General features: G+C 50.1%; 1 protein-coding gene across 1 annotated transcript; it reads left to right on the top strand.

The window, feature by feature from the left end:
* The first annotated feature begins 10,547 nt into the window (after nt 1-10,547).
* On the top strand, nt 10,548-24,061 carry LOC119860500 (dimethylaniline monooxygenase [N-oxide-forming] 1). Its single transcript, XM_043490862.1, is given in 8 exon segments — nt 10,548-11,411; nt 12,962-13,073; nt 13,075-13,147; nt 16,468-16,680; nt 17,786-17,948; nt 20,161-20,303; nt 21,181-21,380; nt 23,384-24,061. Coding segments are annotated over 7 exon segments (1,221 nt in total). The 5' UTR covers nt 10,548-11,411; nt 12,962-13,032; the 3' UTR covers nt 23,772-24,061.
* The last annotated feature ends 1,410 nt before the right edge of the window (nt 24,062-25,471 follow it).

Below are 25,471 nucleotides of genomic sequence, written 5' to 3'. Positions count from 1 at the left end.
CAGGAAGTGGGCGGGCAGAAGCTAAAGGGCCTGCCCCCAGCTTAAGGGGAGGATCCACATGACCAGGAAGCCAAATGATTCCGAGGGACAACTAATGAGATAACAGGGACAGGAGTCAGGTCAAAGGATCTGTCATCAATATAAAGGGAAGGGTAAACACCTTTAAAATCCCTCCTGGCCAGAGAAAAACGCTTTCACCTGTAAAGGGTTAAAAAGCTAGGATAACCTCGCTGGCACCTGACCAAAATGACCAATGAGGAGACAAGATACTTTCACAGCTGGAGCGGGGGAGAAACAAAGATTCTCTCTGTCTGTGTGATGCTTTTGCCGGGAACAGAAAAGGAATGGAGTCTTAGAACTTAGTAAGTAATCTAGCTAGATATGTGTTAGATTCTGTTTTGTTTAAATGGCTGATAAAATAAGCTGTGCTGAATGGAATGTATATTTCTGTTTTTGTGTCTTTTTATAACTTAAGGTTTTGCCTAGAGGGATTCTCTATGTTTTGAATCTGATTACCCTGTAAGATATTTACCATCCTGATTTTACAAAGGTGAGTCTTTTACTTTTTCTTCAATTAAAATTCTTCTTTTAAGAACCTGATTGCTTTTTCATTGTTCTTAAGATCCAAGGGTTTGGGTCTGTGTTCACCTATGCAAATTGGTGAGGATTTTTATCAAGCCTTCCCCAGGAAAGTGGGTGTAGGATTTGGGAGGATTTTGGGGGGAAAGACGTTTCCAAGTGGGCTCTTTCCCTGTTATATATTTGTTAGACACTTGGTGGTGGCAGCAATAAAGTCCAAGGGCAAAAGGTAAAATAGTTTGTACCTTAGGGAAGTTTTAACCTAAGCTGGTAAAAATCAGCTTAGGGGGTTTTTCATGCAGGTCCTCATATCTGTACCCTAGAGTTCAGAATGGGGAAGGAACCTTGACAGGGGACACCGAGTAGAGAACCCTGGACAGCACCCACTGCTCCTCGAAAGCGTCCAGGGAGCCAGCAGACGCCACCCAGAGGAACTCTGCCTGGATGCGTGAGCGGACAGAGAATCAGAAATAGGCCCCACAGTCACAGGAGACCCCCTCGGCCAACCTCCTCTCCTTGGTTTTATAGATGGCCGTTTTAGCCAGTGCTAGGAGGAGGTTCAGCAGGAGGTCCTGTGACTTTGTGGAGCCACGGATAGCAAGTGCATAGATAAGAAGGTGAGGGGGAAACTGCAACTAAAAATGTAACAGGATGTCTAAGAGGAGCCAGAATAGGGGCTACAACCTGGCGCACTTCATGTAAATGTGCACCAGGGCCTCCCTTGTGCCACAAAAGGGGCAGGTGTCCGGGACGCCCGTGCTCACAGTTCCATGAAGGAGCTGCCAACTGATATCTCCGGTGGCCTCAGGACCAGGGTGGAGTATAGGCTGGCCCACCAGGGCTCCTCACCCTCCAGAGGTGGCAGGAGATCCCGCCACTTTGTGTCAGCGCGGAACGCGAGGGTGAGGATGTGAAGGGTGTGGAGTATGAGCGTGTATAGATGTTTTGGCGCAGTCTGGAAACAAATTGACTGCAAATCATGCAGCCGACTCAGGCGAAGGGGCTCGGGGTGGGGCTGGTCAGGTCCACGGGGCAGGGGCCTGATGAAAAGGTCCAGAGGGTCTGGGGTGGAGGGTGGGTGGGGCATGCCCTCTCGCAGGACCCAGTCGAGGTGGGCCCGAGCAGTGGGCGGTAAAGTGGCCCACATCTCCTGAAGTATGCACCGGGGAGTACGAGGTCTGGAGAGCACCATGCGCCAAGCAAGCATCAGGGAATCCAGACAGTCTCCCCAGACGTAGTCCAGGAGGTCTCCGACTCTGGTGACTTCTGCCAGGACCAACCTCTGGCGCACTGAGGGGGACTCCGCCACCTGCACACAGAGCTGGGTGTTGTGTATCAGGGGCTCCGCGAGGAGATCTGCCCCCTCGGTGGCCACCACGGACCTGGTCGCTGAAAACAGTTTCCAGGTAATAGGAGGTCCTGGTAGAAGATCGGCAGCCTGGAAAGGTCTCACAGAAGACCTCTTGGATGGCGATAAAGGAGCTGCTGGGTCGTATTGGAGCACTCGGAAGTGGCGCAGGAAGGCGTGCGCCAGTACTCTCCACGCTGGACTACCTACACCATAAAGGAGCCTCTGCAGGGCCTGGAGGTGGAAGACATGGACCTGAGTGCGTAGGCACTTCAGGCCCTGCCTTTGCTCCTCCAGAGGCAGGTGGAGGACCCCTGCAGAGACCCAGTGCACTCTTGGCCAAAGGAACTCAGGAATCGTCATCCGGAGGTTGGTCAGGAAGCCCGGGGCTGGGACCAGGGTGTTGAACCAGTACCAGTGCATGGACAGGACTAGTTGATTGAGCACCAGTGCCAAAAGGAGAGGCACTGGAGTAGTCCTGTCCATTTCCTGAGCCACTCTGTCACCCTGCCCTCTAAACCATGCCAGTTCTCCAGCAGGGACAGATGCATGGCAGAAAGGTAAACTCCAAGATAGAGCAGCGGACCTGCGCTCCACCAGATGGCCTGAAGCACAGGTGGGAGGGAGTTCACCTGCCACCCGTCCCCAACCACCAGGCCAGAGTTCTTGACCCAGTTGACCTGGACGGAGGAGGCTGCCAAGTAGACGACCTGGCAAGCCTCCACCCACACCAAGTCACCTGGGTCCTGGACCACGAGGAGCACATCATCGGTGTACACCAACAGGACCAGCCGCAGCACCAACCCCGTCAGCCTCCAACGGAGTAGACAGAGGAAGGGCTCTATCGCCAGAGTGTACAGCTGGCCCAAGAGGGGGCACCCCTGCCGCACTCCCCGCCTGAAGCTGACCAGTTCAGTCAGGGTCCAGTTGAGCCTGACCAGACACTCTGAGGAAGTGTACAGCACCTGGAGAAAGCCCACAAACTGGGTTCTGAAGCTTAACGCTCGCAGAGTGCCCATCAGGTACCGTGGCCCACCCTGTCGAATGCCTTCTCCTGATCCAGGGACAGGAGGGCGAATGACAAACCGCCCCTACACCCAAGCTTCAGGAGATCCTGGACCAGATACAGGTTATCAAAGATGGTACAGCCCGGGACAGTGTAGGTCTGGTCCGGGTGGACAACGTCTGCCAGCATGGACCCCAGCCACAACGAGATGGTCTTCGCTACGACTTTGTAGTCCGTGCTGAGGAGCGAGATGGGACACCAATTCTGTAAGGCATGGAGGTCCCCCTTCTTCGGCAAAAAGGCAAGCATGGCTTGCCTGCACAAGAGAGGGAGGACCCCACTCACCAAAGACTCGGCCTAGATGGTGACTTCCGGGCTAAGGATATCCCAGAACATGTGGTAAAACTCCACGGTCAGCCCATCCATGCCCGGAGATTTATTGGTGGGCATGCGGCGGAGGGCTTCCGAGAACTCAGCCAGAGTGAGAGGCAGCTCTAGCCGGTCTCAGTCACCTGCGCTGACCATCGGGAGTTCGTCCCAGAGCACTCTGCAAGCATTAGGATCGGTCGGATCCGGGGAGAAAAGGCTTGCGTAGAAGGTCCTGGCCCTCCCGCACATCTCCACCGGATCCGTGATGGGGGTGCCGCCCTCTGCCAGAAGGCAGGCGATGTGCTTCTTGGCCCCCCCTCCTTTTCTCCAGGGCATAGAAGAAGCAGGAGCCGCAATCCATCTCCCGAAAGAGGAGGATGCAGGATCGAACAAAGGCACCCCGGGCCCGATGGTCTTCGAGGGCCCGGAGCACCTCCTGCTTCTCCCGGCACGCTCCGCAGAGGAATGGATCCTTGGGGCTGGCAGCCAGACGCCTCTCCAGCACTAAGACCTCCCATTCCAACTGCTCTATCACCGCATCCCTCCATCGGCTGGCACCCCAGGTCTAGTCGCAGCAGAAGAGCAGGGCACGCATCTTCCCCACGTCCCACCGCTGCTGCGCTGACGGAAAGGCACATCTCTGCCCTCACCAGGCCAGCCAGAACTCCCAGAAGGACGCCACGAAGCCCACATCCTCCAACAAGCTGTTATTGAAATGCCAATAGGCTGGCCCCGGCCTCTCCACACAGAGAGAAGCTGTCGCAGTGGCTAGATGGTGATCCGAAAACAGGGCTGGCCGGATGCTGGAGGAGTGGGCCCATGAAAAGTGGAAGCATGACAAGTAGATGCGGTCCAACCAGGAGTGGCGCGATCGATGGGCCTCCACCTGGACAAAGGTGAATGTTGAGACATCGTCCGGGTGGTGGTCGCGCCAGACGTCCACCAGGGAGTGATGGTCGACAATCTCCCGGAGAATGTCCGTGGCAGCCAGGCACTGCTTGGTCCCCGAGCGGTCCCACTCCTCAAGGGTGGTGTTAAAGTCCCCGCCCAGGACCAGGCACTCCTGAGGATCCAAGGAGCCGAGGAAGGCGGACGCCTGCTGATAGAAATGCAGCCGCTCCGGGCCCGATGTCGGGGCATAAACATTAATGAGGTTGACCACAAGCCCCTCCATGTGGACCCGGAGGTGCAGCAGGCGGCCCGGCACAGCCCCCAGCACCTTGGGGGAGAACAGAGTAACCACTCCAGCTGTACGAACTGTGAGATGGCTAAAGTAGACCCTGTCCCACCACTCAAGCTGTCTTTGATGGCCGGATCCATATGGGTCTCCTGCAGAAAAACCACAGAGTACCCTCCTCTCCCAAAGGAAGGAGAGCACCTGGCACCTGCGGAGACCATCCTACAGCCTCGGGTGTTCAATGTTGCAAAGATGATGGGTGCCATGAGGAGGGCTGGGGGGGATCCTCACTGGCAAGGTCGCTCACAGTCCGCATTGGGCCACACAGCAAACAATGACCTACCCTGTAGGTGAGCAAGAAGTCACAGAAGCCGCAGACCCGCTGGTAGGACAAGGCACCCTGCTTCCCTATCCTTTTACCCTCCCCCATAAGGGCCCTCACGGCCTGGAGGATTTGGTGAAAATCCCCCCATCACTGGAGAGCGAGCTGCACCTTGTTGTGGGAGCCACAGACGTCTTCTAGAAACTCCCATAACTCTTCTCTCAGCATATGGGGCGCCAGGGTCACTGGCCTCCGGCCTTCCTCTGGAGTGGCTCCCAGCACAGCCCGTGGCCCACCAAGACGAGCAGGCAAAGGGCAGACCCCCGATGTGGTGCCCAATAGGCTGGCCACATGGCCCATCTTAGATTCCGGCTCATTGCGGGGTGGCGGAGGGAAGATAGCAGCCCCTAGTGGCTCGGGATAGGGGAACATGGAGGCCGCTCCCTGGGGGCCATCCTCTGGGAAAGGGAAGAAATCAGCCTCGGGGCGGCAATGGCATCACAGGAGGTGGAGGGGATAGGGACAGGGTCGGCATCAGGGGCAGGGAAGGTGTCAGGAGTAGGGCCAGGGCAAGGGTCAGGAACAGGGTCGGGGAGAGGGGCAGAGGCGGGATCCTGGGCCTCAGTAGCTGGGCCGCTGGGAGGTGGCCCCTCTCGGTCTGGCTCAGAGGTCTGGGGGGTGGGAAGGGGGCCTCTGTGATGCCAGGCTCAGGCTCTATGGCAGGTGTGACAGCCATGGCATCAGGAGGTAGACGATCTGCAGTGGGGCCCTCACCCGGGAAGGAGGTCGGTTGCCCCACACCACTGAGGGATACCCCTGGTGACTCGGGTCCCAGCCGCGAGGCACTGGCCGTCGCCTCAGTAGGCTCAGCGGCTGTCAGTGGGATGCCACCTGCAGCTGGGCAGATGGAAGAATCCAGGGGACCCTCAGAGGAGGGAGTGGAAGCAGGGTTAGGGGGACGAAGCATGGAGAAAGGGGGGCCGGGGTGAGATCGCCCAGATCGAAGCCTGCTGGCAGAGGGTCGTCCTCCCCCTGAGTGACCGGGGTCAGACCCACGCCTCAATCTCCTCGTAGATGGAAGGGAGATTACCTTCCACCACCCCGGGGTTCTCCCCGCCAGTGCCCGAAGCGATGCTCGCCTCAGGGCTCACAGGGGCTTCAGATGTTAAAGGGGCAGAAGGGACTCCAGTGGAGGAGCGGCGCTTCTCTCCAGTGCTTCCACATCTTCCCCAGCCGGCAGCGGTGGATGGAATAAACCCGTGGGCAAGGCAGAAGGCTCGGCATCAGCCCTCCATGATATCATCTGGGGGCTGGCTAACAGGGGTCGGGTTGGGGGGCAGGGGCGATGGCTAAGGGATTCGGGGAGGTAACGGTGGGGCAGGACGAGGGAAGGAAGATTCCTATCCTATGTCCGGTGGTATCCCTGCCGCACCCTCCTCAACAGGTCCCACCAGATTGCAGGCAGCGGAGAGTGATCAAAGGGAGAGATATTGGTCCCAGGTTAAGCAGGTCCCTTTTCCCTGGGTAAGGTAACAGGGGCAGTTCCAGAACAATCAGGAAGTTGCTGGAACCAATTAAGGCAGGCTAATTAGGACACCTGGAGCCAATTAAGAAGTTACCAGAATCAATTAGGACAGGCAGGTTAATCAGGGCACCTGGGTTTAAAAAGGAGCTCACTTCAGTTTGTGGTGTGTGTGTGGGGAGCTGGGAGCAAGAGGCACTAGGAGCTGAGAGTGAGAAGATGTACTGCTGGAGGACTGAGGAGTACAAGCAGCATCAGACATCAGGAGGAAGGTCCTGTGATGAGGATAAAAAAGGAGTTGGGAGGAGGCCATGGGGAAGTAGCCCAGGGAGTTGTAGCTGTCACGCAGTTGTTACAGGAGACACTGTAGACAGCTGCAATCCACAGGGCCCTGGGCTGGAACCTGGAGTAGACGGCGGGCCTGGGCTCCCCCCATCCCCTCTCAACTTCCTATTTGATACAAGAGGAGTTGACCTGGACTGTGGGTCCCACAAGAGGGGAAGGTCCCTGGCCTATCCCCTGACCCACTAGGTGGGTCAGCAGAGACTGCGGGGTTGTTCTTCTCCCTTTCCCCATGCTGGCCAGGAATGAGGTTAGCTGAGTGAACGGCAGGTTTGAGCCACTAGCAAAAATGGCCAAACTGAGGGCCGCCGTGAACCTCTGAGGCGAGCAAATCCGCGAATAGGCGCAGGACCCACCCAGGCACAGGAGGAACTTTGTCACAGTGGCTACTGTGCAGAACCATCCAATTCTTCAGCCAGCAGCCATGATCCTGTTGCCCCTTCAGTTCTGACTGACCGCTGCAGATCCAGCAGAGATCACGTATTGGAAAGTTGCTTCCAGATTATGCTAAGACAGGCAAGTTTCTCCCACTGTTGCTACCACAGCTAGCAATGGTGGGAATGCTAGAGGAGCCCAGCTGCCAGCAATGTTATCCCTTTGTCTAACTCCGTTGAGAGTAGGTCTAGATGACATGTGATGGCTAAAATGCTAGCATCCTTCAGGAGCTCACCTCCAAGGGCTCAGAGAAGGGAACTGTTGTAATGCTCTTCAAACTCAGAGCCTGTTCTTTAAAGGCACAGGATTCTGTATCTCTTCTGAGAGTACACACACCTGTAATCCAGAGCAGAGAGAGGCTCCGGGGGCCTGGATGAAAGAGAGGTCAAACTAAAATCTCTCAAACACAGTTTAACACGGTTCAACAATTTGATTCAGTAGCACCACAATGGGCAACATGGTTTAAACTCTTCTGCTCCTGTACAGTACATAATGATCAAGACCGGGCCTAACACAGAGTAAAACAATTGCAACTTATTTGCTCTAACCACCATATTCCAAGTACTTTGAACTGTTTTATAATTAAGCAATAGGCATTTTAGACCTCTGTGCTGGGGTGTCCACCCACACAAGACTGGGAAGGGTTATGGTGGCCTGGGTTGGGGTGGGGGGGTCAGGGAAGAGGAGCCAGGGAGCAGGGATTGATTAAATGAGGCTCAGGTGGACAGGAACAAGAGGGGCCTGTATAAAGCCAGGGAGCTGATAGCAGAGAGGGGTTGCAGGGAAGGAGACTGCAGTCACTTCCTGGGAGAAGGGAGGTGTGTTCAGGCTATAGAGACAAGTACCCTACAGTTGCTCTCTGGGAGGAGGGAGTTGTAGGGCTGGCAAACCCAGAGCAAGGGAGAGCCAGAAAAGTAGGAAAGGCTCAGAGGAAAGCAGCAAGGCATAAGATAGTGCAGACCTAGGCTGCTGATCAGCAAGCCCCTGGGCTGGAACCCAGAGCGGAAGGTGGGCCTGGGTTCCCCTACCTGCCACTGGGGAAGTGGCACAGATCAGGCAGTGGAGAGTGGACTGCCTGGGACAGTTTGCCCCAAAAGACTGTCCTACCCCAGAAGGGGAAACCACAGAGTGACCTGGCTGGAGGGCCAAGTCACAAAGAGGAGGCTGCAGTTCCTGGTGCAAGAGAAGGCCTGCAGAGGGAGAAAGTGATGGAGTGTGACCGCAGGAAGGGGTGTTGGCCTGGGAGAGCTAATCCCCAGAACCGCCAGGAGGTGGTGCTGTCCAGCAGTGAGTAGAGCACCCTATCACAACCTCTTTAAAGACTCAGGGGTCTGGATGGACCAGGGCTCGACTTAATTGCCTGCCCCTATACTATGACAACCCCAGCCAGCTAGGGTCTCAAACTGACAATCTCAGGGAACACAGCAGGGGAGGGGAGTCCAAAAAGTTCAACCGTTGTGAAAACGTCAGTTATGAATTTGAGATCCTAGCATTCCCTTTTGTGTATGCTGTACACTGTGCCTTACAGTGAAAATGGGACTTAGGCATATAAGTCATTTTGGTGCTTTTGAGAATTATACACTGAATATAACATGCTGGCATGCAACCAGTTGACATAAATAGTGCCAAGACCAGCCAGAGCAATGCAAATCATCAAGATTTCTTATTACATTTCCTTATGATCGTCAATTATCAGTCCTTTAGTATCTATATCATCACACTTCCAGTACTTCTCCAAGGCATGAGGCTGCACTTACCTTAAGGTGCTCTTAGGAATGTGATTCCTGCTTGTTCTGATGGTTGGTATGGAAGAAATAAGTTTAAAACATCAAAAGCAATTGCTTAAAGTTATTGTTCCCAGTTCTCTTATGCTAATGTACTTGGACTTACGAAGAAGAAGATGCAGATAGCAGTAATCCATTAAAATGCATAATATTTTTCCTTGGTGTCTCGCTAGAAAGACAGCTGATTCTATAAGGGGACTTTCCTCCACTGAGCTGAATTAAGAGAGAGAGAAATACAGTCCCTGAAATGAGTCTTTCCAACTCTCAGGCCTAGAAGCTCTTGGAGAGTCTGTCCACATGTCTGGTGGCATTTCTGGGTTCTGCAGCTTTTGTGGGTTCAGGAAATCCTTCTGAGCCTGTGGCCCTGGAGGTAGCAAGAGACTGTCCATGTGGGTTAAGCACACTCTGACCCTCACCATGCTGACCTCGGTTTATATACCCTGTTTGGAGTCCGGTGGAGGAGGGCAATTCTCTTGTTTCTATTGCCAACTTGCTGAATGTGCTCTCAGATTTCCACTCTCCTGGTTTCTCAGTGGCTTTTGTTGATAGTGTTGATGTGTAACAAATTTCTTCGATGTTTTCATATCTTTGCATTTTAAGAATTGTATTTCTCTATTAATGTCTGCTATTAACTGGAATTCCTCCCCTTCCTGCTTGTCAAGCAATTTCATTTCATATTTCAAAAGTTGCTTATGTCTTTCAATGGTCTTTTTTCCTCCTTCAGTTAAAGAAGTCCAATAATTTTAAGAGTGCAGCAATCATTTAGAAAGAAAATCAGCAAGAATCCATTATAGAGGACCTAGTTCATACATTTATATAACCAAAGAATGTATAAAACATTTCATAACCTTTAGGGCTTGCAATAAAATAAGACACATATCCTGGTTTTATGTTCTGTTTCTTACCTGCGGATTTGGAGGTTTCATCGACAATATGTCTCGTAGTTTGGGAAGTGGGTGTTGATCTCTCATTGTCTTAAGTTTTTTAGCAGGAGATAATGTGGAATAGGCAAAGAGGTGATTACTGAAACCCTCCTTGTGGACAGGAGAATAGAGGGATTGCTTCCTGATTGAAAGGGCAGAGAGAGAGAGATACATAAGCCCAGAACTTCAATGAGAGTTAGATGCCTAGTTCTCATTGATTTCAATGGGAGTTAGGTGCCTAAATACATATGAGGAACTAGGCCCTAGTAATTCACTACCAAAATATTCAATGCGTATTAGACATCTGTACGTCTGTGACAAATGTGAGAATTGTCTGTAATATTTTAATGAACTATCTGCGTGACTAGTCTGGACTTATCACTGTGGCGTCACTACCCAGTGAGGAGCAAGAATTGATTTCCTCCCTAGGGCCACGTCTACAAGCTGTGGTCAACCCAAGTTATCACAGCACATAGTCACCAAAGCTTGTACATTGCTCTGGGGATATTGCACTGTAGGCAGGGAACTGTGCAGCATGGGAAAGACCACTGTCAGAATGGGGAGAGATGCAAGTCTCTGCACAAGAGAGGTGATAGCTGAGGAGTCAGGGGGCTAGGTAGGTGCCCTCAAGGGATCAGGGAGGGGAAACACAGGGGCAATTTTCCTCAACTGTGATACCATGACAATAGGGTTTCATTTGGGTGGCTGCCTTAGACAGGCAAAAGGACTAAAGACTTAGGGGCTGTATTGTGATGGAAAATCCAACCACCTCCAGTAGTGCCACTCCAGTAGTGGCACACAGTCAACATAAGGGATCTGGGCTTCCTGTTACAACCCACGGCGTAGCAAACACACAGGGATATGATCTGCTGTAGCCAGGCTCTTGTCAGCTGCCCAGATGGCCTCTTGGGGCCATAGGCAGCCCTGTGTAAATTAGAGCGGCCCTGAAAGTGCTGTAATGTAAACCAGGGGCCTGGTCTTCAATCAGGGAGGCACAAGGTGAGCCTCCTTGGCCTTCTACTACTACCCCACATTTCGTACCCTGAGCAGGCTCAGCCGAAACAGAAAATCAGAACCTCTCTTCTTTTTGGAAACAAAAGTTCAGCTTCTCCTTTGCAGGGCCCAATGTCATCAGTAGCAAGGAGCTTGCCCAAAGCCCTTTAGCTCCTCAGTGCAATGCTGGCTGTGGAACCAGTTTGCAAGTCAGCATCCCTTCTTGCCAAATTCATGTCTTGCTGTGATTAGGGAACTATTTACCTATTTCCACCCTGCAGCGATAAGCCCTTGCTGTCTCTGGGTCTCCATCTAGTCCCACAGCTCAGATTGCATGGTTCCCTTGTTTGCTGGTTTTGGAAAGCGATCAGACAGCCTCCCACATCTGAGAACTTTGCTCCTGCCAATGCCAGCAAGGATCAGTTACTAACTGCCAAGGGAAAGGGGGCAGTTCCACATTAAGAGAACTCCCCACTCCCCGCACATGTTGTTGTGTGTCCAGTATTTTTCCAGTGCTGTGCAAGTTGAATTACAGCGAGTGATGCTTTCCCTAGCTGCCCAGACACACTTGTGAAGGGACATGGCTTCCACAAACAAGACACATATGTGACGTAAATTAACTAAATCAATCTATGTACGCAGAGGGTAAAGTGGGACCACACAATAGGGACACGGTTAATAGGCACAGCTCTTTAACTAGTACAAATGGCTAGGGACAGTTTTCCTGCAATGCATTTGGTTTGCTTTAGAATCACCTCTGCAACTTTAGGTTGACTAATAGACCAGCTGGAAGCAGATATAGATGGATTAGATATAGATATAATTTTCATATGCAGCTGAACTTCTATGACAGGCAAGCCTCAAAGCACTTGAGACAATAGAAGCTAGGATGTGCCTTATGCAAACTTTGTTCAGTTTTGACATGTGTGTATTTGTTTCATAGCAGATGGCTTTAGAGAGTCCTTAATAAATACAAATGGATGAAAAAAGGTGCAATTACTGGGCAGAAAAAGTGCTAATTTAGTAAACGAGCAGGTGAACAGGATGTGTTTCTGTAGTGTACGTTCAGATTTCTGTGCGAGGAGGTAGGAACCGAAGCAACGGAGCTGATCAGGTAATGATCTTTTTTTCCTAAAAAAAAAAGTCAGTGAAAATAAGCAAACACCCCAAACCTCATGGGTGTTGAAATTTTTCCATGAAAAATATTGGGTTTTCACCAAAAATTGAAAACGGGAACGGGAAAAAAAATCAAGTTTTCTCCTAAAACTTGAACTTATTAACAGAAAACTCAGTGTCAGAGAAAGACGTAAGACATTCCAGTGGCTGGGAGTTGACACTAGAAACATTCAAACTGGCAATAAGTTGCACATTTTTAACAGTGAGGGTAATTAACTATTGGAATAACTTACCAAACTTGTGCTGGAGGCTTTATCACTTGAATTCTTTCAAGAAGCCTCCATGACCTTCTAAAAGAGAGGTCCTGGTTCAGCCACAAGATATTGGGCACAATGCAGAGGAATTATTGGATAAAATTATAAATTCTGTGTTTATGCCAGAGGTCAGACTAGATCATGATAGTGGTCACTTCTGGCCTTAAATGTTAATTACCTGCATGAAAATAGCTATGTTGAAAAACCCATATTCTTGTTGCAATATTCGATTTAATAGGTCCATGTCTCTGTCTCTGGAGGAGAATTCTATCACTGCAATGTTCAGTGATCACTTAGTACTTGCAAGAGGGACTTGAGTCTGTGTCTGTGTTGGACATATTCCTGGAGATTTAATCTCGTGACCTAATCTTTAAAGATTAATGTTTAGTTCCTGGAGGCTCCTGGACAATCCTGGAGGTTTGGCAACCTTTAGTCTGGCCCCAAATGGCTGTGCATAATAACAAGAGATTCACAGTGCCCCCGCTCAAGCTCTCTGTCTGGGAAGCTCAGCCCATAAAGGCACAGTCCCCAGTATCACAAATACTAACTGAATTCTGTTGCTTTTTAACCACAAATGAGTATCTGCTACTTAAGATCATCTAACCCCCTTTGTATAATGAACAGCAATGGCAGATGTGCTTGTTAAATCTGAGAGGCGAACTAGTAATTACTTTCTCCATAACACTGTCCTCTTTGTTTATAATATAACTTGCTGATTCTTTTCACTGAAGTGATAACAACTCTATTCCCTGAATTCTACCCACCAGCAAGACTGCATGATCTCCCCCCAGTAAAGGAGACCATGGTGAAGAGAGTTTCAATTATTGGAGCTGGTGTGAGTGGACTGCCTGGATGAGGAGCTGGAGCCCACCTGCTTTGAGAGAAGCGACGACATCGGAGGTCTCTGGAGATTCACAGTAAGTGGGGCAGTTCGTTGCCTGTGGAGTGAGCTGTTTACATGTCACTAGCTACACCTGTGCATCCCAGGCCAGTAACCAGAAGACACTTTTCATTAACCGAGAAATGAAGTCAATCTAGCTCAACAGCCTTAAACAGAACTAGTTTGTTCAAAGAATGGCAGTTTCCCATTCAAACACTGGGGCGTGGCAGTCACCAGGCCTCTGTATTGGATGCAACCTTTGGATCCTGCATGCTCCCCAGCCCCCTAGGTTTGAGCAGCATTCAGACACAGTGCCAGGATGCAAACTCTCTGGCTGGCACCCTCCATGCTGCCCTAGTCCTCAAGACCAGTGCTGGCCCCCCTCAAGTAGCTTATGCACACTCTCACCAGAGCTCCACACACATGGGCACTCGGAGTTTAATTCTTTGGGGACATGTGAAAGATAAAGTGAGGAATTCAGCCCTTGCGAAGGAACACCTTAAGCACATACACTTTACTCTCAGGGTATCTCTACACTGGAGCTGGAACTGTTATTTCCAGCTTGGGCAGACATACCTGCCCTCGCTCTGGGAGAGCTGGCATACTAAAAATAGCAGTGGAGAGGTGGTGGCATGAGCCGTGAGCAGAGCTAGTCACCTAAGTACGTACCTAGGGTCATGGATGGTTTCATACTCAGGGTGGCTAGCCCCTGTCCCCACTTCTGCCACCATGACTAGACTGCTGTAATTCATGTGCTAGCTCAGATTGAGTATGGGTATGAGGATTATGTTCCCTTCCCCAGTGTGGACATACCCTTCGAACACATACGAGATACAGATCTATGGGAAAACAAGGAATACCTGAATGTAATACCCTCCCTTGGCAACCAAACCCCAAAGGGAGTGGTGAGATCAGTGTCCTTCAGGGGGTAGAGCCCTCCAGCCTGCTCCTCCTCCTGCTCAGTTTTCTGCTTCTAGCAATGGGCTCTTGCTTTCTTGTTAGGGAGCTTGTCTCTTTTAAAAGCAGGGTCTGACACTTCTTCCTGCTTCTCTCCTCATGCTGGGGCTTTCCATTCCCTCTTTCAGATCTGTATTGTGCCACAACAAAAGTTTTATTCCACACTGAGGGTTAGAGTAGAAAATGGAGTTCATAGAATCAAATGAAATTCTGAAACTTACACGGACATATTCCCAGCACTATAAGAGGGGGAGGGATATTACATTAAGTAGGTCCAAAGTCCCTGCGTCCCAGTCTATCCCTATTATACAACAATACTTAACATCTTCAAACTGCCATACTGGTAAATAATTAATCCTCAGAAGCCCCTGTGAGTTAGACAGCCACAGTTGATGTCGGTCATTAGTAACTACTCATTTCTCAGCAAAAAGCAGTTTATTTGCAACCTTTGAATAATGGCCAAAGTCCCATGCAAGTTGTGATAGCAGAGACTGGTTCTTTCTGCAAGGGTGCGGGTGCTGGGGACTAGTGGAGCTGCACAGTACTTCCTCCTTCTCTCTTTGCCCTGCACCCTGCCCTGGCATCGGGGACCTGGGCTCGGCATGTCCCAGTGCTTCCTTCCCTGGCTGCAGCCCACAAATCTGCCTGTAGCCAGGGTTTTCCATGGACAGTGGGGGTCCTTGGGGGTCCACAGGGCTACACGGTATCTCCCACCAGATGTCTGGGCTGCAGACTCAAAGCCAGCAAATTCATTACAAGGGGAATGTCTCTTCCAAAAGAATAGTCAATAAGCAACAAGTCAGTTGCTAATATCTGAAAGACGTTAACATTAAGGTCAAGGGGATGGGATCAGTTCTCAGGGAAAATGTTGCTAATAACCACAAGTTGCTTTTATCAAGCTTGCTAATAACTGGCATCCACTATATTATTAACCCCACCTGACGGGTGGAGAAACTGAGGCACAGAGAAGTTAAAATGTGCCCAAGGTCACACCAGTAAATTAGTGGCAGCTGAGGAACAGAATTTTAAGAGCCCTGACTCCCTCGTCCCATGTCTGTTCTTCTAATCCACACCCCGTCCTGAAAGTTCTTCCTAAAAAATTACTGGAGTTGGCAAAATGTCTTCAGAGCTGCCTAGTAATTGGCCTGAGCAGCCCGTGTGACAAAGTGCCTCGCAATGTATCAAAATTCAGCTGTGCAAGCCTAAGTGAAAACATCAGCAACAAATTTCCCAGTATTTGAGTCCATTGTCTTTCACACTGTCCCTGTATGAGAAGGGGAAAATCAGTGCTTTAATTCGCAGGGAGTGCAGAAAACACTTCAGATACTGGCAGACTCCTCTCTGTCTGGTGAAGCCGCCTCCTTGAAGGCCCCTGGGGACAAGAAAGGGAAGGTGGGAAGGACAGGAGTCACAGATGTCTGCCCCTCACATAGTCTCAGGGACTTCATTATGTGGAACATGCTCAAATGTTCCCTCAGGATGTGTCTATGCTGCAGTTACACACTGGTGGCTGGCCAGTGCCATCTGACTCCGGCTCACGGGGTTCAGGCTAAGGGGCTGTTTGATTGCAGTGTAGACATTCAGGCTCAGGCTGGAGCCCACGCTCTGGGACCCTCCCCTCTCATGGGGCCCCAGAGCCCGATCTTGAGCCCAAAGATCTACACACCCCCTTAGCCAGAGCCCCGCAAGCCCAAATCAGCTGGCACGGGCTAGCCATGGGGTTTTAATTGTAGTGTAGACATACCCCTCAGTGCCCCAGAGAAAGAGGAAACAGCCCTCAAGGTTGCTGCCAATGTGCCACGATGGAACGTTCCTTCCCAACATCAAGGCTCAGGTGGTAGCCACAGCCACAGCGGCAGTAGGACGGCGGGGACATGCCTTCTGGAGGAGGCATTCTGCCCATGGAGTGGTCATGCAGGCAGAGTGCCGCCATGGACACAGCTATAATAAAAGGCTGTAAATGGTCTCCTATCAGAGAGCTAGCTGATGTGGAAGGGAAGAGGGCCCTGGCCTCAGATGACTCCTCTAGCAGTGCTCCAGAGGCAGTGCTTCCTCTGGGGTGTCTAGTGCTTCCCTCCACACTGGACCCTTAGGAAATGCCAGTGTTGACATTCCCCCTGCCCTCCGTGCGGCTGCACAAGGCAGAGGAAAGGGGATTTGCAGTTGCCCCTCCATGACATTTGTGCAGAGATCAGCTGTGATTTGGCCCCAGACAAAGAGATCCGTTTAATTCTGTTGTGAGTGCAACAGCCTGGGCCAAATTCTAATTCCTAATCTCGTCTGTGTCCTGCCTTGAGTGGAAACCAAACGCTATGAACAAAAAGGGCTTGATAGGCGTATTCTCTCCCAGGCTGCATGCGTAGAATGCATTCACTCTTCCCTGTGACACTGTGCTGATAGGAACACGTTGAAGATGGGAGGCCCAGCCTTTATAAATCCATGGTCAGTAACACCTGCAAGGAGATGTCGGCCTTCACAGACTTCCCGTATCCTGAGGATTTTCCAGTCTTTCTGTCCAACTCCCAAGTCCTGGAGTATCTCAGGATGTATGCCAAGCATTTTGGCTTTCTGAAGCACTGCCAGTTCAAGATGAGTTATAAAATGTAGTGGCTGGTCCACATGAGAAGATAACAATCTACCAGAGCTGCCAGCTGACGGAATAACTTCTTCAGGTAAGCAGTCTAAGCTCTTGCCTTTGGCATCGAAAGTGCTGAGCTTGGATGGGGTCAGACAAGGATCACAGGAATCAGATACCTCTCCGAGTCAGGCTATTTATTATGTATAACTTGTATCGTGGTGCTTAAGAGCCCCCATCCAGACCGGGGCCAGATTTATAAAGGTATTTAGGTGCCTAAAGATGCAAAACGGCATCTAATGGGATTTTTCTAAAGCATTGTGATACCTAACTCCCACTGAAATCAACAGGAGTTAGGCACTTCTGAAAACCCCACTAGGTGCCAATCTGTATCCTCAGGTGCCTAAATACCCTTGAAAATGTGATCCAGGGTTCTGCTGTGATAGGCACTGTGCAAATATACAACAAAAAGACAGTCCCTGCCCCAGGGAACTTATAATCAGAGCTGGCTGAAAAATGGAAGCCCCTCACAAAAAATGTGGTGATTATGGGGAGGGGGAAAAGTCCAAAACTGGGACAAAATGTCAGAAATGCAGTTTTTTATTATGTTGTAGGAAGAGTTTTCAAGAAAAAAATCCATTTCAGAACTGAAAACTTTGCAGCTTCCCTGAGGATGTCAGAGACACAGAGAACCCAGCCACTCAGACTCCATCTCTGGCTCCCAGAGCTGCGGGGTAGGGGAGAGGCAGGGAGGCCGGGCGCCTGGACTGTGCCTCTGCAGCCCTCAAGGAAAGCTTGTCTCTTTCATTGGCAGAAGGTTAAATTGATAAGAGCATTCCAGGCGAGCAGCCAGGAGGCTGTCATAAACATTTTCCCATCAGAAATTCAATTTTTTTTCTGCAAAATGGAAACTTTCTCGTGGACAACTCTGGTTTTGCAGAAGTGGCAAATTTTGACCAGCTCTGCTCATGATTTAAATAAATCTTCCTCCAGGCCAAAGTCAGGGCTGTCCCCCTCCCTATCTGGAAAATGGTCCAGAACATTTTCTTAAGCACACATTTTCGTAGACTGTTTATTCTACTTATATTTGTTCCACTCATATCTCATCCTGATGGACAATATTTGTTTGGTTCAATGATTCAGACCACAGTCATCAGTGTAAGGAAATGCCCAGATTTCTCTGCCACTGGCCAGTGGGTTATTGTCACGGAGTCTCATGGGAAGCAGGAGTCAGCTGTCTTTGATGCTGTTATGGTTTGCATTGGCTATCTCTCTGATCCATCTCTACCACTGGAGTCTTTTCCTGGTACAGGATGTCTAGTGTTTACTATTAAGCATTTGCATGTGTTTGGCAAGAAGACTAACAAATCCACAGAAGGAAACATTTTTGTTTCCATGTTCTAATTTCCTGGATCTGGCAACTGCCATCATATTGAAATGCGTAATTAGTGAAAAGCTTTTGTTTTCCAGCTGTCCCTTTTTCAGATCTGGCTAATTGATAGGCATGCTTCCAAGGGACAAGATCATTTTTCTTGAGAAAGCTGTTCAGAGAAGCTGGCTGCACTAACAAGTTAGACAGCGTTATTGGTGTGGGTTAGGGCAACAAAAATAGCACGGGGCCAAATTAATCTGTGGTGAAAGCAGAAGAAGCTTCTGTGGAGTTGTACCTGATTACAGCAACATTTGAATTTGGCACATAATCACCAGTCAGAAGTTGTAGGCCTTTCCCTAATCTTTCTCCATTTAATTTTGTCAAGTGCTTCTCAAGAATGAGGAGGAAAGATTCACAGCAAGTTTTGCTGTTTTTTGTTTTTTTTAAATAATCTGTGTTCTCCCAATTGGTGTTTTAAACACAGCCGTCTCTCAGGACCACCAGGAGGAACTGGGTGTTGCTCTGTGCTACTATCAGTTTTTAAACACTGGCTGGAGTTGCATTATCTCAGATTTTCTAACCACAGAGCTCACTTTGGAGGGGGAGGAATGGACGACAAAGTTTCCAGTGGTACATTCCTAAATGGGTTGCAGTGGGACTAGGGTCGTGTCACCAAATCATTGCTGACCATGGATTAGAATGTCTTGTTTATTTCTGGTTTCAGAGTAGCAGCCGTGTTAGTCTGTATTCGCAAAAAGAAAAGGAGTACTTGTGGCACCTTAGAGACTAACAAATTTATTAGAGCATAAGCTTTCGTGAGCTACAACTCACTTCGCTCACGAAAGCTTATGCTCTAATAAATTTTAGTCTCTAAGGTGCCACAAGTACTCCTTTTCTTTTTGTTTATTTCTGAACCAGTTGCCCTTACAAACGTATTTCTACAGTAGGTCTAGTTTCAGAGTAGCAGCCGTGTTAGTCTGTATCCACAAAAAGAAAAGGAGTACTTGTGGCACCTTAGAGACTAACAAATTTATTTGAGCATAAGCTTTCGTGAGCTACAGTAGGTCTAGTGTGATTGTCCAGAATAATGTAGTGCTGTCAGGTCTCTACTGTAGCACTTTTTTAATGATATAGTAACTCCAGCATTGTTAGTTACACACATCCACTCAGAGCCATAGAAATCACTTTAAAACATTTGGGGCCCAATCATTTTTCCTTTACTTGCTGTTGGGGGCTGAGGGATCAAGAGGTGGTAGTTCCTTCTCTCCCCTGCTCCAGTCATAGATTCCCTGACCAGAAGGGTCCATTGTGATCATCTAGCCTGACCTCCTGTATAGCACTGGCATAATTCCCCAACATAATTCCTAGGGAAACGTCCAATCTTGATTTAAAAACTGCCAGTGATGGAGACTCCACCGTGACCCTTGGCGATTCTCCTAGTTCTGGTTTCTGTGGGAGGAGAAGCAAGGCAGGAACAGTTCTACCTGTTTTCTCCTCCTTGGCTCTGCTGATGACCATGTCTGCAGGGCAATCACTTTTCATTGATTCCAAGACCTCCTACATAATACAGGCCATGGAACCTCTCCCAAATACTGTCTGCATCCAGCCCATCACTTGAATTGGAGCTAGAACCTCCCTTTTAGAAAGGCATCCAATGTGCATAGGAAGGTTCCAAGTATGGGAGAATCTTCCATATCCCTAAAGAAGTCACTCCATTTCTCTGGAAGGGCCTTAGGAATTAGGCCCCCTCCCCTCTTCAGGATCAAGTCTCCAAGAAAGGGCAAAGATTAAGATTACTAGGACCATTTATCCCCTGAAAAATATAATAGCAACAAGTCAAATCCTGGTTTCAGAGTAGCAGCCGTGCATCCGATGAAGTGAGCTGTAGCTCACGAAAGCTTATGCTCTAATAAATTTGTTAGTCTCTAAGGTGCCACAAGTACTCCTTTTCTTTAAGTCAAATCCTGAAGTCATTTGGTTTTTTTTCTGTCCTCACCACCAAAACACACCTCCCATTAACGCCAACAGACTCTAGAATATGGCCCCAAATTATAATTGACTGTTATTTAAGTGATATTTGTCAGATACCCTAAAGTGCCATTGATCATCCCTCATGTCAGTGAGACCCTTCCCCTCTTCCTCACAGGGACAGAGACGTTTCAAGGCAAGTACTTTCACAGCCGCCATTACAAGCATCCAGATGTGTTTGAGGGGAAGAGAGTCCTTGTGATTGGCATGGGGAATTCTGGAGTGGATATCACTGTTGAGGCCAGTCATGTGGCTAAAAAGGTACAGTTCTTCCAGTGCTTTTCATATCCGCAGAGAGGGTGATGTTACTTTTTGTTATATGCAGTGACAGGCAGCAATGAAACCATTTAGAAATCACACAGAGCAAACTGTCAGGAGAAAGGAACTGAGAACCTCATTCTAGAACAAAGGTCCTCAAACTGTGGAGGTGCGGAGGAACCTTCGGGTGGGGGAAGAACAGGGCCTGGTCCAGCCCGCACGGGGGGCAGGGAGGGAGCACTACCCAGCCCATCCCTGCCCCCAGCTCTGCTCTGGTTCCACCCACAACTGTGTCCCAGGCTTCTGGACCCGCCCCCACCGCAGCCCAACTGCAGCTCCACTCACACCCCCGCCCCCAGCTTCAGCCCCTGGCTTCTGCTTCGGCCCTGCTCCCGGCCCCAGACCCACCCCCAGCTGTGGCCCTAGCCTCAATCCCCTTACCCTGTCTGTGTCCCCCACCCCCGAGCCACGGGCTTGCTCCTGGCCCCGGGGAGGGGGGTGGATGGAGTAAGGGGGAGTGACTCTCAACATTTGGCGACCACCGTTCTAGAGGTTATTTGCACAGAATTGGAATATTGATTTTTCAGAGACCCATGAGGCAATGAAAAGTGCTACCAGACCCAACAGTCTCTAGTCCTTTAGCATAACCCAACAGTGTCTTTATGGCATTGTGGTCTCCAAGGTAGCGGCACTCGGACTGGAGTCAAATATGGCTTTGTCCTACCCCTACGCCTCCGTCACACAATTCTGAGAGACCTTAAAGTCTTTGCTCATTAGCTAGCTGGGTAAAGTCAGGGGACAATCCTTGTCTGGGATTAGTTTCGTAAATGCAAGGAAAGCAATTCACCCTCCAAAGCTTTGCTGCTGTATTGTCTTCTAGGTGATGATTAGCACTGGTTGAGGTGCGTGGGTGATCAGTTGAGTGTTTGACAATGGTTACCCATGGGACATGGTCTTCCTAACATGTTTCATAAATGTGATCCGGAATTCCCTCCCTGGGCCCATTACAACGTGGCTGGTTGCGCACAGAATGAATCAGTGGTTTGACCATGCAAATTATGGCCTGATACCTAAGGACAGGTATAGCCTGTGTTTCTGTTCCAGGCGGTGGTGTATTGGTTACTGAGTTAGAGAAGGAAGAGGAAAGTGCACCTAGCTAATGACGTACAATGTGTTAGAGGAGCAATGCAAACCCACATGTCAAGGGTGTAACTAGGGTTACCAACTTTCTGATCACACAAAACCAAGCACCCCGCCCTGCCCCACCCCTTCTCCAAGCCCCTGTCCTCGCTCACTCCATTCCCCCACACACATTGCTCACTCTCCATCACCCTCATTCACTTGCTTATTTTCACCGGGCTGGGGCAGGGGATTGGGGTGTGGGAGGGGGGTGAGGGCTCCAGCTGGGGGTGCGGGCTTCGAGGTGGAGCCAGAAATGAGAGGTTCAGGGTGCAGAATGGGGCTCCTGCCTGGGGTAGGAGGTTGGGGATGCGGTGGTCTGTGGGGTGCAGGCTCCAGAAGGGAGTTTGGGTGTGGGAGGGGGCTCAGGGCTGGGACAGAGGTGCGGGAGGGGGTGAAGGTTCCGGAAGGCAGTTTAGGTGCAGGAATCAGAGTAGCAACTGTGTTAGTCTGTATTCGCAAAAAGAAAAGGAGTACTTGTGGCACCTTAGAGACTAACAAATTTATTAGAGCATAAGCTTTCGTGAGCTACAGCTCACTTCATCGGAAGCATAGGTGCAGGAAGGGGCTCTGAGCTGGGGCAGGAGGTTGGGGTGCAGAAGAGGGGATGGGGCAGGCTCGGGGAGGGGACTCTGGGCTGGGGCAGGGAGTGAGGGTGTGGGAATGGGAGCAGGCTCTGGGTGGTGCTGACCTCAGGTGGGGGGGGGGTCCCTGGAAGTGGAGACATGTCCCTTGGCTCCTCGGTGGAGGGGCCAGGCAGCTCTGTGCAGTGCGCGCTGCCTCTGCCCACAGGCGCCACCCCCACAGCTCCCATTGGCCACGTTTCCCAGCCAATGAGAGCTGCAGAGCCTGTGCTTGGGGAAGGACGTGGACAGTGCATGAAGCCACCCAGATGCCCCTTGCCTAGGAGCCGAGGGACATCTTGCCACTTCTGGGAGTTGCACGGCACCAGGTAGGGAGCCTGCCAGCCCCACCAACTAGTCTTCTAATGGCTGAAGTCATCAGGGTCCCTTTTCGACTGGGGTTCTGGTTGAAAACCAGATACTTGGCAACCCTAGATGTAACATAGGAATGTATAAATCTACACCAGAAGGCAGGGTTTGAGATGTTGATCAGTTAGGTATTCATAGGACAGCTGAAGAAGCGGGTCTCCTGGCCTGCTCTGTGTAGAGGTGTGGAACACTAGCATTGTACAGCCCCAGGCAGGGGTGCCAGAATGGGGTGGGCGGGGAGCCATGGCCCTCCCACTTATTACCAATCATAAGGGAGAGGGATGTGGGGGGAAGGGCGGAGAGGAGTGAGCAGTGGGGTGAGGTCTTGGGGGAAGAGGTAGCATGGGATTGGGGCCTGAGGAGGAAGGGGCGGTGCACAGGAGCAGGGCCTCAGGGTGATAGGGGTGGTGCGTGGGAGCAGGGCCTAGGGGGTGTGGGAAGGGGTGGCACATGGGAGCAGGGCCTCGGGGGAAGGGGCGGCATATGGGAGCCAGAGCCATGGTTTGGGCACCAGTGGCCCCCCACTTTTAGGGACCTTCTGCCACTCCTGTGGTCAGGAGCTAGTCCTGCCCACTAAGCTTTCATTATGTAGAGATTCATAAAGAGTCGGGCAGTTTTTGAAGTGCATTTTTGCTCTGAAAAGTGACTCTGTAAAAGTACTGTGGGCGAACGGACCAGAACCCAGGAGAGGTGACAGTGATGTTTGCGTGAATAAAGCAGGTTACAGGAGAGGTGACTTTAATTAAAGACTTCAAGACCCTGGAGCCTCGTTTGGAGTCGGGTGGGAAACAGGACCCTGCTTTCACATTTCTGAGTCTTCCAGGTTGGAGGTCATTCTCCAGCTCTCTGCTGAAGCACATTGGGTTGCCTTGGTTGCCCCAGCATTCTGATTGTGTTTCTGTTTCAATGAAGATATGTGATATGGGAGCCTGTGCTGAATGATAACCTTCCAGGCTGTATCATCACTGAGAAAATTTCAGTATAACAGAGTCTGAAGGAGATCAAGGAAAATTCAGTCGTGTTTCAAAATAGCCCCACGGAGGAGCCTGTTGATGTCATCGTCTTTGCCAAAGGATACAAGTTCTCCTTCCCTTTCCTTGAGGAATCTGTTGTCAAAGTCGAAAAGAAGCAGGCATCCCTGTACACATATATCTTCCCCCCTCATCTGGAGAAACCAACCCTGGCGGTCGTTGGCCTCATCAAGCCATTTGGTATGGTCATGCCAGTTGTAGAAATTCAAGCTCTCTGGGTCACGCGAGTCTTTAAGGGTAGGTGGAGCAGGAAGGTTAGTACAATGTGAGCACTTCCTCAAAAAAAAAAAAAAAAAAAAAAAAAAGGCAGCGTTTCAGACACAGGTGGTGAGCGAGTGGGTATGTCACCCCACGGCGACACAGGCCTCAAAGGGATTCATCCAGGAGTAGGAAAGGTAGTGCTCATAGACTGGTATCTAAATTGGGTTGCTCCGCACTTTACCATCTTACAGAACATTTTACAACACAGTGACATTCTTAATACATGAACAAGCAAAATACCCCAAGAATCATCTTGGAAATATTGAGCTGGATTTGTCTGAATAGAATTGCAGAGCCCTGTTTTTTCCTCTAGGATACAGGTAACTCCCCTTGAAGAAGAGGAGAGTTTATTTGTATTCAGTGGCGAGAGAAGAGGGCCCTGTGTTTGTAACAATTGGGAAGCCATGACAGCAGCGCTAACGTCAGCTCCTTGTGGCTGGTGCAGTGGCCACACTCTAGAGTTTCAGGAGGCATTGTGTCCCCTTGAGGCACAATGCTTCTGAGAGCTCCCCCTGGGTTTGTGCGGCTCACCATGGTCCCCACCACAGTCCTGGGCCTTAAAGGTACATTCCTGGCCCACTGATAGGCAGCTGTATCCCTTTAGGGGCAGGAAAAATGGAAGAGCTTTTGTGTTACCAGGCAGAACCGGTAATAACCAGGATTCTCCACTGCTGCACTAAGGCAGAATCCAACAGGCTGGTTCATCCTTTTCTCATGGAGGGAGGCAGTTTCTCATCATTGGAGAGAGCAGTGTTACACTCAGGACAACCTGGGGCCTGATTTTGATCTCACATCTGCTGGTTTCATGCCAGTGTTGGTCCTTTGGGGCAGATCCTGATCTCAGTTATACCAGTGTAATTTCAGAGTAAATGTTGTAGACTTTAAGAGGGTTACTCCAAAATCACACTGTGTGATTGAAATAATGTTCTGGTCCCTGGTTCCTAAAGACAAGGATTCAAATCCCAGTCATCAGGGAAAGAGCCTCCAAAGCAGTGTCTAGACTAGAATAGAGGAGGTTGTTAGAAGGCACTAGCTAACACATTCCAACTAAGATGATTGAGAAGTCTGGTGCAGACAAAGCCCTGGTGATACCGGTAGTCTGTGGCAATAGTTCTCAACTAGGGGTACACAGAGATCCTCCAGGGGGTACTCAACTAATCTAAATCAGTGTTTCTTAACCTGGGGGTTGCAACCTTTAGGGGGGCTATAGGATGGGTTTAGGAGGGGTCACAAGTGCAGGGCCAGCATTAGGAGGTGGCAAGCAGGGCAATTGCCCGGGGCCCCATGCCACAAGGGGCTCAATGAAGCTGAGTTACATGCATCAGTCCCACCACCTGGGGCTTGGGCGTCAGCCCTGCTGCTTGGGGCTCGGACATTAGACAAGGCTCACAAGTGAAAAACACATTGAAATGTAAGTACAATATTTATATTCCAGTTGATTTATTTTATAACTATATGGTCAAAATGAGAAAGTGAGCAATTTTTCAGTAATAGGATGCTGTGACACTTTTGTGTTTTTATGTTTGATTTTGTCAGCAAGTAGTTTTTAAGTGAGGTGAAATTTGGGGGTATGCAAGACAAATCAGCTTCCTGAAAAGGGTACAATAGTCTGGAAAAGTTGAGAGCTACTGGTCTAGGGGGACCTAAGCTTCAGCCAGTTTAGCTCTTGTAGCCAAATTAGTGTAAATTTGAACAGTAGACTTTGTAC

This window comes from Dermochelys coriacea, chromosome 8, assembly GCF_009764565.3.
Source record: "Dermochelys coriacea isolate rDerCor1 chromosome 8, rDerCor1.pri.v4, whole genome shotgun sequence".
NCBI classification, from domain to species: Eukaryota; Metazoa; Chordata; order Testudines; family Dermochelyidae; genus Dermochelys; species Dermochelys coriacea.
Note: the sequence above shows the minus strand (reverse complement) of the source record. Positions and strands in the feature narration are given on the sequence as shown.